We start from the raw sequence: 12,015 nt of genomic DNA, 5'->3' as shown, positions 1-12,015 counted from the left end.
TGATGTTGTGTTAATAAATTTCTTTGATACTCACTGAAATATCCAAAATTTGCTTTTCCAAGTAAATATCTCTATGTTGAAGCACCGCGATTCTTAGTTGATTAGCAGTTAGGTATGGCATTTTTCGGACGTTGTTAACAACTTTGATAGATTCTGCGAGGTCGAGAGGGCCCGCAAACTTATTGAACAACTCCTCTAGAAGATAGGAGCGTGCTTCAACAAGATGATCCGCGACTTTCTGAAACAATAAAGATAATATAAATACTTGAAATAAAAGAAATTGGTTTTCAGACCTTTATAAGTGGATTTTTGTAAAGTTGAGTCTGTTGCTGGAGCTGCATTCCGTAGTTCGTGAGTGTATACGCTAGATCGTAATAACCAGCACGGATACAAACGTCCATGCGCTGAAATGTTGTTATATTTAGCTCATAATTAGTTCAAAAAAGGATATTTACCGAGGGAAGAGTCAGTAGCTCCCAAATTGGATTAGATTTGTCTAGGGCTTTTCTCACGAGATCTTGCTCTTCTGATAGCTGCTTAGCTTTCACACGAAATTCTTGAAACGCATTCGTTAGCTCCTCTGCTTGTGATGAAAGATCAACAGTCTTGTCGCGCATTTCACCAAACTGAAAAAATTACTTTCCAATTTGATTAATGTAGTTTGAAGCGTTAACTGTTTTTGAGCAATCGTGAGTAGCTCTCCCAGCATCTGCATAAGTTCCGTAGTTATTGAAAGCAAGATCACTAATTTGTGCATCAATTGCTTTTAGTTCACTTGCCAATAGAACTTTCTGTCGTCCTGAAATTCAGTTTGTTTGATACTTCTCGGATGATATGGTGATACTTACGCATTTCTTCAAGACCCATGTTGCGAATATCATCTCCATTTTGAAAATTGAAATCCGAATCCATGATTTTCAAGAAACGTTGTTCTATGCAATTGCTGGTATGAAATCGTGTTGGCTGTCCGTAAATCGACATGGGAGCCGAAGTGTTTGCGCGATGTGCGCAATTTTACGACACACTGCACACTGTTTAGTTTTGAATATTTTCTTCGTCGTTTTTCGAACAGGTTAAAAAATAATGGCGACACTCGGTAATAGCCCTGTGAAAAACAAAACTTTAAACCATAGTTGCAAAAGGCCGGGCGGCGGAGCCGGTAGACGAATTTTCTCGGCCCGGCCCGCCTACCACTGTTGAAAAATTTCCGATGAAAAATTAGAAAATTTATTTGAATAAAAAAAGAAAAAAGGTTACATTTTTTAACAAAATTAACAAAGTTGAAAGTAATCAGAAATAGGTCATTTTTGTATAAATTTTTGATTTCGAAAATTTCGAAAAAAAAAATTAGCGCCTGTACAGACCCCGGCCCGGCCCGCCAAAATTCTCGACGGGCCGACCCGAGATTTTGCAACTATGCTTTAAACTAATAAAAATGATATATAATACAGCTGTAACGTTTCAGAACTCTACTGGTCAGAGCATAATAGGTATTTATCGTTCGTACACTCTGAGATGATAATGTCTCAAAACTTTGAACATGCTCTTTTCGTTACGAAATTTAAAAGACAATTTCTGAAAATTTCTCATTAATTTTTTTCAGGTAAACAGTGATGAACGAGATTTCTTCTTCTCCTTTGTACAAAGATAACGCTGACTGGAAGGATGTGACTCCCATCTACCCCGGTAAAGACGAAGAGGTGGCTGTGAAAATCGCCGTCACCGAGGACTGTAAGTGTCACATCGATATCCGCTCACTAGTCGGATTTCCAACTTTTCAGTTATCGATGCGTTCGCGTACTTCCGGGCTGTGCTCATAAAGAAAGAGAAATCACCGCGTGTGATGACTCTTCTTGAGGACTGCATCAGATTGAATCCTGCTAACTATACTGTCTGGCAATACCGTCGTCTCTGTCTTACCGAACTGGGATGTGATCTGAAAAAAGAGATGCGTTATCTTGACGAGATCATTGAGGAATCTTCTAAAAACTATCAAGTTTGGCATCACCGTCGATTCATCGTGGAGCTGATCGGCGAGAGTGTGGCTCAGGGCGAGCTCAGTTTTTGTGAGAAAATAATTCAAGACGAAGAGAAGAACTATCACGCTTGGCAACATCGTCAGTGGGTTGCTCGAACTTTCAAGGTTCCTCTGGACGCCGAGCTGAGCTTTGCTCTCAAGATGCTCTTAATTGACAGTCGGAATAACTCAGTCTACAATTATCGATATTTCTTGCTTACTCTTCACGATAAAATCGAAGACAAGAGCATGATTGATATCGAGATCAAGTGGGTTTCCATTTTTTTTGTCTTTTTATAACAGTTCAAATTCTAGTTTGGCCAAACAGTTCATTCGGAACATTCCAAACAACGAAAGTGCTTGGAATTATTTGACGGGCCTATTGATCAATGATGGAATCACTGCGAACTGCGATGTGGTCAGTTTTGTGGAGGATCTGTACGATACTACACCAGAAAAAAAGCGCTCACCGTTTCTTCTCGCTTTCATTGCTGATATAATGCTGGAGAACATCGAAAACCAGGTTAAAGCAGACGAGAGTGCAGAGCGTGCCAAACAGCTCTACAGTGAACTCCAAAAGTCCGACCCGGTTCGTGTCAACTACTACAAGCATCAAAGTCTTCTTGCTCAAACCATGCTTGTCAAAAGCCAAACAAAAGTTGCCGCAAAGTGAAACATTGATTTCCATCCATGTATTATAAAATATATTTATGCCTGCTTAATCATAAATTATGTTCTCATCGCCTCGCTTACAAAACTATTAACAGGTTGAATTACTACTGAATATTTGATACCGCACACTAGATAATTGAGTATAATATTTATCATGTCATATTAATTAGTTCAAATGGAGCAACGAGACATGAAAACCGTGGTCGTGCTGGATCGGAATGCCGATTTCGCGGAAGAAACCAACGAAACATTCGATATCGCAATCAGAGAAGGAGTAAAACAAAAAAAGCTGGAAATCAAAAAAGATTACTGGACATGGTGCGTTGAAAGCGTTTTTGAGATGCATAGAATCCTGTCTGATGTATATCCTCATGGATCTCTGCAAATTCGAATTGCTTTGGCGGATTATTTGGCAAGGATGTTGGACGCTGAATGGACAACGGATCTTATCACACGTGCTGAGTTGGGAGAGCTTATAGAGAAAACAGGAAAACCGTGTCCGGAAGACATCGATATCGACTCAACCTGTGGGTGGCAAATGGCTATTGAAGCTCTTGCCGTGGAGTCGCCAGAGCAGATTGAACACAATTTTAACGCTCGTTTTAATATCAGTTGGTTTGAAAGATCAACTACGAGTTATACTTTAATGATATGTTTCAGAAAAGCGATCCGATCAAAATTCCGAAGTCGCTCGCGTAACAAAAGAATTGAATGACGAACCTGCATCACCGGCTATCGAAAACAATGGGAATTTAATCATTTATACCCGATATAAGACAGATGAGGAGATGATGGAAGCGAAAGAAGAAATCGCCTCTCTTGTCAGCAGTGTGAACGCTATTGCCAGTTCGGAATCAAATAGAACGTAAGTTATAAATGGAGATTGATGAAGAATCAAAACAAAAAGTTGTGATTTCCAGATTCTGTCCAATCACTTCACTTCGAGTGTTCATTGTGAATTTTTATGGAGCAGATGAAGAATGCGCCGTCAAAACGCATTCTTTGGAAGAATATCCAGATCTTCCACTTCTAAAATTTTGGGTCATTTCAAGAAAAGCGTCTGACATGTGTGTTGCAATCCACTCTGTTCTTGTGGCTGCATTCGACCTTAGCTCGACGACAGTAACAAAAATACCGATGAAAGAAGACAATCGAGGATCAACAAACTATGATGTCGAGCTGTTTCACTCTTCAAAAGTACATGAGCAGTTGAAAGAGAATAACTTGATTGCGGTAATATTTTATTTTTTTTTTTGGTTTTTTTTTTACCAAATCGTTTGATTACAGAGAGTGAGCGAAAAGGGCAATGCCAATAGTGGAGTCACTTACGACACAATGAGGCTCACTTGGACGACAGCACCAAAAATAAAGTGGACTTTAGTAAGTTAGTCTTGTTAAGACAACCAATGAACTGATGATGTTTCAGTTCCCATATCACGATGATGCAGTTCCCTGCACAACAGCTGTCGCCTATTCTCGGCCTTCCGCATGTCTTACACAATTCGTTCGTGACGGTAGATGTGTGATGCTTGATTCAGAAGTGGGTTTCAGTGTTTAGGCTTTTACAAATAAAGTTTTAAAAATCTTACAGAAAACTAGCTTGTTGGGAATGAACATGCCGGATAAATTGGTTTCTCATATCCTAATTGCAAACCGAGGACGGATGTACATTCTTGACATCGATTTCATGCAAAAAAGTAAGAAAATTCTATAAAAACGTTATCATTCAGAACCTTGTTGCAGAAATGAGAAGACTACAACGCCTTCGAGAGCTGAAACCTCCAAGACGTGTTCGCATCAGAGATCCTATCAATGTTCATCAGTTGAAGCATACTTTCAAGCAGATAGAGTTCAAGAAGGTCGGCAAAAATTTCCTAGAAGATGATAATGTGGCTGAACAAAAAGGAAAACAACGGAAACGTCTCAAGACTTTAGACATTCAGAAACGTTTGAGATGTATCACCAAAAACATTCCAATGTACCAAGAGGACACCTTCATTTTCTACAGTGATGAGGTCACTAAAAAACTGGAACCCTTGGTCACTAAAATCACAAAAAGGAGGTTGACACCAGCGGACGTTCAGCAATGCAACTCAAAAATCATGAAATTGCACCAAATGAGAGCGCTGAAGGAGTTTATCGTTCCTGAAGACGCGGATATTGATGCCTGTCTAGTAGAAGATCTATCGGATCCAGAAGAACAGATGAGAGTGGCTATTGTGGAATTAGCAAAGCATTTGATGAAGTATTCGAATTTCTCTGTCCGCCATAAAGCAGTTTACAAGACATTCATGACGACTATGGGTGCTGATAAATTATTGGAGGTTGATTTGGAAGACGATGAAGCCATTGACAAGTAAGAAGCTAATTATATTTCAAAAATGAATAGTGTTTCTATTTCAGAATGTTTGTGAAGCGCCCATTTTTCATGAAAACAAGGGGAGATACTGATGTATCTTCCGAATCTGAATCATCCGACACTTGTTCTTCATGTTCAGATGAGGAAGAGGAGGAAATGGAAGAAGATGATAACAAAGAAGGAGAAGGATCAGGACATCGTTCCAGAAACATGTTGAAAAGGTTTCTGAAATACGCTGATAGAGATGGCTCACCAACTATTGTCGACAAATCGAAGAACGCGAAGCTGGATGAGTTACTATTCGAATTAGCTAAAGGTAAGGCTCGGATGTTCATCTTTTCAAAGGCAAAGCTATTGTTCAGATATCGAATTCGATCTTTTCACTAATGTTTGCGAGAGAATAGAGAAGAAGGAGGAAGGACAACGTCGGGAGTTCGTTGGAAGAGAAGCGCATGGAAACAAGGCTCCACTTTATCCACAACTCGCTGAAAAGTTCGAAAATCCTGCCAGCCCAGCTGGCATCGTTGACGGATCAGAACGCCCCGAAAGAGCAGAAAAGTTGCCGGATAGACCTGTAAGAATTGAAAGAGCAGAAAGGACTGAAAAACTTCGGAATCTGGAACGAGGAGTGCGAGGGGGATCAGGAACTCCTCCGCCATTACGTAGACCGCCGTTCAATTAATATAATTTTGTATGAATCTCTTTTAAACATATCGGGTTTTAATCTCTCATATCCCAATGAATGTTTTATTTTTATCAGAAGTTTAGTTTTTTTTTCTGAATTGTGGTTTCCACCTATTTTCTACCTTTTTTTTCGAGACTATTTCTACTGAAAATCAGCTTATTAAGATGGCTCATGAAAACGAAGCATTATTGAGAGTTGAGAATGTGAAGTATAGACGGGGTGGAGAAGGAAGAGGCAAATACTCATTATTATGCTTGTCTGATAAAAAAAGGTTAGAGAGTATTTTTTGCAGTCTAAATACGGTAGCGATATCGAAGCGGAGAGCCTAAATAGCACACATAAGGAGGAGACGCAGACACTTTTTCTCTGCATCTCAACCTTTTTTTCTCAGACAAGCATAGTAGCTTGATGATCTTTTGCTAAATGCTCACTTGCTAAATATGCTCACTTGCTAAACTCGCTCATTTGCTAAAATAGTCTCACTTGCTAAATTTCAGTTGCTAAATTTTTATCATTTGCTAAAGTGGAAATTTTCCTGTTATTTGCTAATTTCAGTACTTTTTGACTCAATTTTCACAGAATATTCCTATTTTTGCTTTAATTTTTAGGCTCTCTATTTAGCAAATGATCAAAATTTAGCAAACGAAATTTGCAATTAGCAAAAGATCATCAAGCTAATGAGTATTTGCCGAAGGAAGATCTCCAATTGGACAATTAATTCTGTTTGATGATCATATCGAATGGAGAGACAACGCCAGTCCAGAAGTATTCACATGCAATTTTGATCGTATCGTTGGTAAAAAATTAATTTAAAGATATAAGAAGGAGCGATTTTCAAAATTTTCAATTTTCATCCCAAATCACTTCGATTTCCAAAATTTCTGGGAATTTGGAAATTTTACGTGATTCACAGAAATTGAACGTTGCAATTTCTGGGATTTTTCACAGAACTCGAACGGTTCGAGTTCTGGGATTTTGGAAATTCACGTGATTTTACTGAAACTTCACAGAAATTTTGGAAATCGAAGTGATTTGGGATGAAAATTGAAAATTTTGAAAATCGCTCCTTCTTATATTATGAAAATGTGCTCTTTCATGATTTATTTTCAGGTCAGCGTGTGTCACCACCACACAGAGCAAGGGCCCAATTGGAATTGGTTTTGAGAAACGACGACGAGCAGGTCACATTTGTATTCTTCGACCCCCGTGCATCACAGGAAGAGCTTGCTCAGCAGCGAGATAATGTCAAACAACAACTTCAAACTGCTTTATTTCAACATTTTCAACTTGTGCACAATCAGTAGAGAAAGTGTAGAAAAGTTGCCTGATCGAGCAGAAAAAATTTGAAAATCTGGAATGAGAAGACAAAGGGGATCAGGAACTCCTCCGTCATTCAATTAAAATCATAATGTATACTTTTGAACATATCCGATTTAATCACTCATATTTAAATAAATGTTTCATTTTTGATTAGCAATTTATTTTGTTTTTAATTGTGGTTTCCACCTACTTTTTACCTTCTTTTGACAAACTATTTTTATTGAAAATTATCTTATTAAGATGTCTGATGAAACCGAAGCATTAGTGAGAGTTGATAATGTGAAGTACAGAAAGGCTGGAGAAGGAAAATCGCCAATTGGACGATTGATTCTGTTTAGTGATTATATTGAATGGAGAGACAACGCGAGTCCAGAAGTATTCACATGTAAATTTATCCGTATCAATGGTGAGAAACTAATTCAAAGTTATAATCCTAGTATAAAAAACCGGGGCTGTGAAAGCGAAAATATGGTGGCCGTGGCCGATGGCCCTAACTACAGTAACCTATATGTTGTTCTCGTTTTTCACTTTTCGATGTAGCTGTCTTCGGCTACGGCTACCTGCGTCCGATTTTTTGTATTAAATGTTTCGTTTTATGATGTATTTGCAGGTCAGCGTGTCTCACCACCACACAAATCAAAAGTTCAATTGCAATTGAATTTGAGAAACGACGAGCAGGCTACTTTTGTGTTCTTGGACCCCGGTGCATCAAAAGAAGAACTTACGAAGCAGCGAGATAATATCAAAGAGAAACTTCAAGCTGCTTTATTGGAACATCGCCATCGTGTGCAGGAGTTAGCGAAATCAGTAGAGAGCCAGTCGAAACAAGTGGAGTTGCAAGCGAAACAAAAAATTCTGCAAGAAGATCGCAATCTTGAAAAGCTCTATAAAAATCTAGTTGCTACGAAAGTAATCACTCCACAAGATTTTTGGGCAGACTACTATCAGAAAGAAGGCGTTTCGGAAGATAGAATTGGAATCAACGGAGCGTTTCTTGCAAATATCGTTCAACAGGAAGGAACTAATGGAGTACGATTGAATCTCAATCCAGATATTATTCAAGCGATTTACACCACTTATCCAGCAGGTGAGAGATTTTTATTCGGAATTATTTCTAATTAAATGATGTTATAGTCCAGAAGAAGAATCTCGAATTGGTTCCACATGAAATGTCAGAAGAGACATTCTGGAAGAAGTTCTTCCAGTCACATTATTTTCATCGCGAAAAAGAGGTTCTTCCAAATCCCAAAGATCCATTTGCTGAATGCGTTCGTGACGACGAAGAAGAAATGACAAAGATGACATCTGAGAGGATTCAAAGAAAACGATTCGATCTGGACCATATCGATGACAATGGTCTCAGAGATTTTGTTCATGTGAGTTTGTGGTTTACTGCATGAGTCAAAAATACTAATCTTCCAGAAATCAGAATCGCTACCAAAAACTACGAGAAACACCCTTATCAAAAGATGTAACTATTTATCCGAAAAAATTTTGGCCAGTTCATGGAAAACAGGAGAGACAAAAACATCTGGAAAGAAGGGGTTCGGTGTTTTGGATGTGAGTCATCCTCCTTCTTGTTCATCAGAAATGTTTATTTATTTCAGAGACTCGTAGCAGAAACAGAAGGGAGATTGGAATCCGAGGATCTTGCTGAGAAAGAAATTGAGGAAGAAGTTCAGCTTGTCCGCATCAATTCGTCAGCAAAAGCTTCTCAATCTGTCTACTCGAAAAAAGATGTGGCAAAGTACAAAGGAATCGTAGCTGACTATTTTCAAAATTGGTCTGTTGAAGATATCCTTCATCGAAATGAAATGCTTCTGGATCAACAAGAAATGGATGCTCTTGAAATGGAAGAGGCAATGAGAGAGGATGAAGATAAAGCTTCGCCTCCCGAGGCTTGGTGCCAGTCTGCGCAGGAACTAGGGAAGATCAGGGATATTCATAGCTCGGTGCGTGAAATCTGCAGACAGTTCTGGAAATGTTTTCCACCTGTGAGCAATGAAACAGAAGAGAAGTTGATTAGAATGGCAGGTACTTTGGAGAAATTCAAGAATGAGATAACGAATAAAGACATGGACCCTGCGAATATTGCTCATTGTACGCAGATGATTGATCTCGCGCTTCAAAAGTTTGAAGCTTATGATTCGAAGAAGATGCAGTAACTCATCGATCTCACTTTATTATATATGTCTTTTTGTTCTAAATGAATGATCATTTATATTATTTTCTCTCCGAAACTTATTTAAATGATAAAATAATGTTGTCCATATCAAATTACTTTGAAAAATAGATAAATGAAAGACTGCTATTCATATAGTTGCAGGTACTTTGAGAATGAGAAGGTTGTATCAGCTGGCTCTGAGGAGCAGAAACTTGAACGTCGGATTAGCCAGACGATTCACATCAACTGAAGCGTCGACTTCTGAAGAAGACTCAACACCTCCGACTCTTCGACCTGATTTGAATTTTGAATTTCTTTTAAATGAGAAGAATATAGAGGCAATTAAGGAGAATATTTTGTAAGAGATAATAGTCTTTTACAAAAAAAATGGAAGCTGTGGAAGAGAAACGAAGGTTCCACAGCGACAACTACCGTAACCTAAAATTACATTTTTTCTCGATTTCCGTACTGTTTCAAGTTTCCGACTAATTTGGCGAGAAACAAATGGAAAAATCGACAGAAATCAGTTAATAAAACGAGATACTTAAATCTGGAAAATAAAAGTTTTTAGGTTACGGTAGTTTTCGTTGTGAGACCTTCGGCCACGAGCGTTCCTCTCCCACAGCTCCGGATTTTTGTAGCAGAATAATAAATCCCAGTGTTCAATACCGAAACATTTTTCAGAAATCGGAAAGGAGTCGGAGACATCGATAAAGTTCATGAAAAATGGGCGGTGATTCAGAAAATGATGAATTCCGGAGAGAAACCGAATGACATCAACGAACAGAAATATGCGCAACTTTGGAACGAACTCTACGATGAAGCCATTCTAATTCCAAATATGACACAGGATGGTGTGCCTCAAGGAAGTGAAGAGAACGCGAAGAAAGTGTCAGAATGGGGAGACAAACGAGAGGATGACTGTCTGACTGCTGAGAAACTTGTTCAAAATTGGAGGTCCTTGTTACATCCAACAGAGGCTTCTGGACAGAGATCATACGTCTTTCTCGGTTCTCTTGCGAGTCTAGAAAAAGCTCTGCTGGATTATGCCTATGAGAGAGTGTGTGCACTCGGATTCCGCCCAATTACTGTACCTGATCTTGTAAGTGGAGAAGTCACACAAGCATGTGGAGTCATGCAAAGAAGCGAACATCCGATACAGTACACTCTGGCCGGCGATGAGGCTCATACTAAACTTTCTGGTACCGCTGAAATGGGAATCGCTGCTTTTTTGAGAGGGAGAACGTTTCAAGAAGAACAACTCCCAATTCGATTGGTCTCTCTCAGCAGATGCTTCCGCACGGAAATAAGTAAATCTGCAAGCGAAGCAAAGTTGTATCGAGTACACGAATTCAGTAAAGTCGAGATGTTTGTTGTGTGCACTCCAGAGCAAAGTTTAGCTGAATTGGATTATGTGGTAGAGGTTCAGAAGGGAACATTTCAAGCACTGGGAATACATTGCAGGTATCAAAAACCCTTTCATTGTCATCTTGAGCTATGTATTTTCAGACAACTTGAAATGCCTTCTGAAGAACTTGGCGCATCTGCTGCTAAAAAATTCGATATCGAAGCATGGATGCCTGGAAGGAAACTGTATGGAGAGGTTTCTTCAGCCAGTAATTGCACGGATTTTCAAGCAAGAAGACTTGGTATCAAATACAAGACTGCTGACGGCACAACCAAATATGTCCACACTTGCAACGGAACAGCCCTTTCTTCAACAAGAACACTTATATCAGTTCTTGAAACGTTTCAAAATGTTAGTGTCTCAATGATTACAAGTGATCGCTGCAATTCTTTATTACAGGACAAAAAAGGACTTGGAGAGCTTCCAGATCCCCTTCGGAAGAGAATTAAGCAACGTGGCGGCCCACTTCGTTTCCAGCCGGCAAAATCTCTCGCCTAAATATCAGCCAACAGGGATGATAACTAGTTCAATTCGCGTTTTGCTTATTCGTAGTTGGTTGATAATAAAGTGTTCAATTCCTATAAAATTCAGCTCAAATGAAGTTTGCTGTCAGATTATCGTGTTTTAAATTCGCACTGCACATTCGAATTTTTCAGAGAGCAAGACAGTTTCAGAGCTCTCTATTTCTATTAGACGTTTAATGTGTTCGAAACGGAATTCTGGAAATTCCGGCTATTTTCAGAATTAAGTATATCGGAAGCTGTTTTGTTTCCCTCAGAGAATAGATTGTTTGAAAGGGAAACATGCCTGGAAACTCATTAAAAACATGACGATTTCAAGCGAATTTTTTACATTTTACTCTGTTTTTGTCGATGTTAAACTGTGTTCCAGGTTTTTGAAGTCATGGAAATATGAATTTATTCTTGAATCTTCCAAAAAATCAAAAAATTTCGAAACGAACTATTCCCCTGTTTTGTTGGCGTCGGAGGTGCGATAGAGAAGAATTTTTTTATCACTATAGTGTCTTCCATAGCTGAAAACATATTCGATTCGCAAAAAATCTTTTTTATTCACTAATAACTTTTTTTTCTGCAAAAAATAGCGAAAAAACAACAAAAAGCGAATTTTTTAAAGGATCATTGCTCGGAAAAGCCATTGACTCTCGCAACGCTTACAGTAGCCCGCGTAGCCCGCGCGCTAAAAATTCAATTTTAAGCCGAAGAACGAGCTTTTTCCTGTTTTTTTCGTCATTTTTTTTCAGATTATCCCAATTTTCTGTTGATTTCTTGTGGGTTATTCAGGGCGTCGGCAAAAAAGGAAAAAAACTCCGCGAAAACTCGGAGAGTGTTCCAATCTGGCTGAAACTTTGGGGAAAACTGGAGAAAACTAT

The 12,015-nt window shown here is 38.8% G+C and overlaps 7 protein-coding genes across 7 annotated transcripts in view; 6 read left to right on the top strand and 1 right to left on the bottom strand.

The window, feature by feature from the left end:
• Positions 1 to 10: 10 nt before the first annotated feature.
• Cbr-cogc-8 lies at positions 11 to 912 on the bottom strand (the record flags this gene model as incomplete). Its single annotated transcript, XM_002634066.2, has 5 exons — positions 11 to 238; positions 294 to 404; positions 456 to 626; positions 675 to 799; positions 849 to 912. The coding sequence occupies 5 exons, from the start codon at positions 910 to 912 to the stop codon at positions 11 to 13; spliced, it is 699 nt and encodes a 232-aa protein (XP_002634112.2).
• A 701-nt stretch (positions 913 to 1,613) lies between these two features.
• On the top strand, positions 1,614 to 2,690 carry CBG01666 (the record flags this gene model as incomplete). The annotated part of the gene is made up of 3 exons (XM_002634067.1): positions 1,614 to 1,731; positions 1,782 to 2,286; positions 2,333 to 2,690. The coding sequence occupies 3 exons, from the start codon at positions 1,614 to 1,616 to the stop codon at positions 2,688 to 2,690; spliced, it is 981 nt and encodes a 326-aa protein (XP_002634113.1).
• Positions 2,691 to 2,864: 174 nt separating this feature from the next.
• On the top strand, positions 2,865 to 5,730 carry CBG01667 (the record flags this gene model as incomplete). Its single annotated transcript, XM_002634068.1, has 9 exons — positions 2,865 to 3,300; positions 3,350 to 3,554; positions 3,610 to 3,922; positions 3,977 to 4,069; positions 4,116 to 4,229; positions 4,281 to 4,386; positions 4,433 to 5,045; positions 5,093 to 5,364; positions 5,411 to 5,730. 9 exons carry the CDS (start codon positions 2,865 to 2,867, stop codon positions 5,728 to 5,730), a joined length of 2,472 nt encoding a protein of 823 aa, XP_002634114.1.
• A 167-nt stretch (positions 5,731 to 5,897) lies between these two features.
• Positions 5,898 to 7,037, top strand: CBG26441 (the record flags this gene model as incomplete). The annotated part of the gene is made up of 3 exons (XM_045235876.1): positions 5,898 to 5,941; positions 6,432 to 6,529; positions 6,844 to 7,037. 3 exons carry the CDS (start codon positions 5,898 to 5,900, stop codon positions 7,035 to 7,037), a joined length of 336 nt encoding a protein of 111 aa, XP_045098031.1.
• Positions 7,038 to 7,293: 256 nt separating this feature from the next.
• Positions 7,294 to 9,218, top strand: CBG01668 (the record flags this gene model as incomplete). Its single annotated transcript, XM_002634069.1, has 5 exons — positions 7,294 to 7,459; positions 7,664 to 8,140; positions 8,188 to 8,429; positions 8,476 to 8,613; positions 8,661 to 9,218. 5 exons carry the CDS (start codon positions 7,294 to 7,296, stop codon positions 9,216 to 9,218), a joined length of 1,581 nt encoding a protein of 526 aa, XP_002634115.1.
• Positions 9,219 to 9,390: 172 nt separating this feature from the next.
• On the top strand, positions 9,391 to 11,123 carry Cbr-sars-2 (the record flags this gene model as incomplete). Its single annotated transcript, XM_045235875.1, has 2 exons — positions 9,391 to 9,575; positions 9,902 to 11,123. The coding sequence occupies 2 exons, from the start codon at positions 9,391 to 9,393 to the stop codon at positions 11,121 to 11,123; spliced, it is 1,407 nt and encodes a 468-aa protein (XP_045091919.1).
• Positions 11,124 to 11,325: 202 nt separating this feature from the next.
• CBG01670 overlaps positions 11,326 to 12,015 on the top strand; it is a gene marked incomplete at both ends in the record, with an annotated part of 5,608 nt that continues 4,918 nt past the window's right edge. Inside the window, 3 exon segments of the mRNA XM_045235874.1 lie at positions 11,326 to 11,356; positions 11,375 to 11,615; positions 11,803 to 11,969. Of these exon segments, the coding sequence (XP_045091918.1) occupies positions 11,326 to 11,356; positions 11,375 to 11,615; positions 11,803 to 11,969 (439 nt within the window).

This window comes from Caenorhabditis briggsae (genome assembly GCF_000004555.2).
Source record: "Caenorhabditis briggsae complete genome, chrIV, whole genome shotgun sequence".
Classification (NCBI taxonomy): Eukaryota; Metazoa; Nematoda; class Chromadorea; order Rhabditida; family Rhabditidae; genus Caenorhabditis; species Caenorhabditis briggsae.
This window is presented reverse-complemented; position numbering and strand designations above follow the sequence as displayed.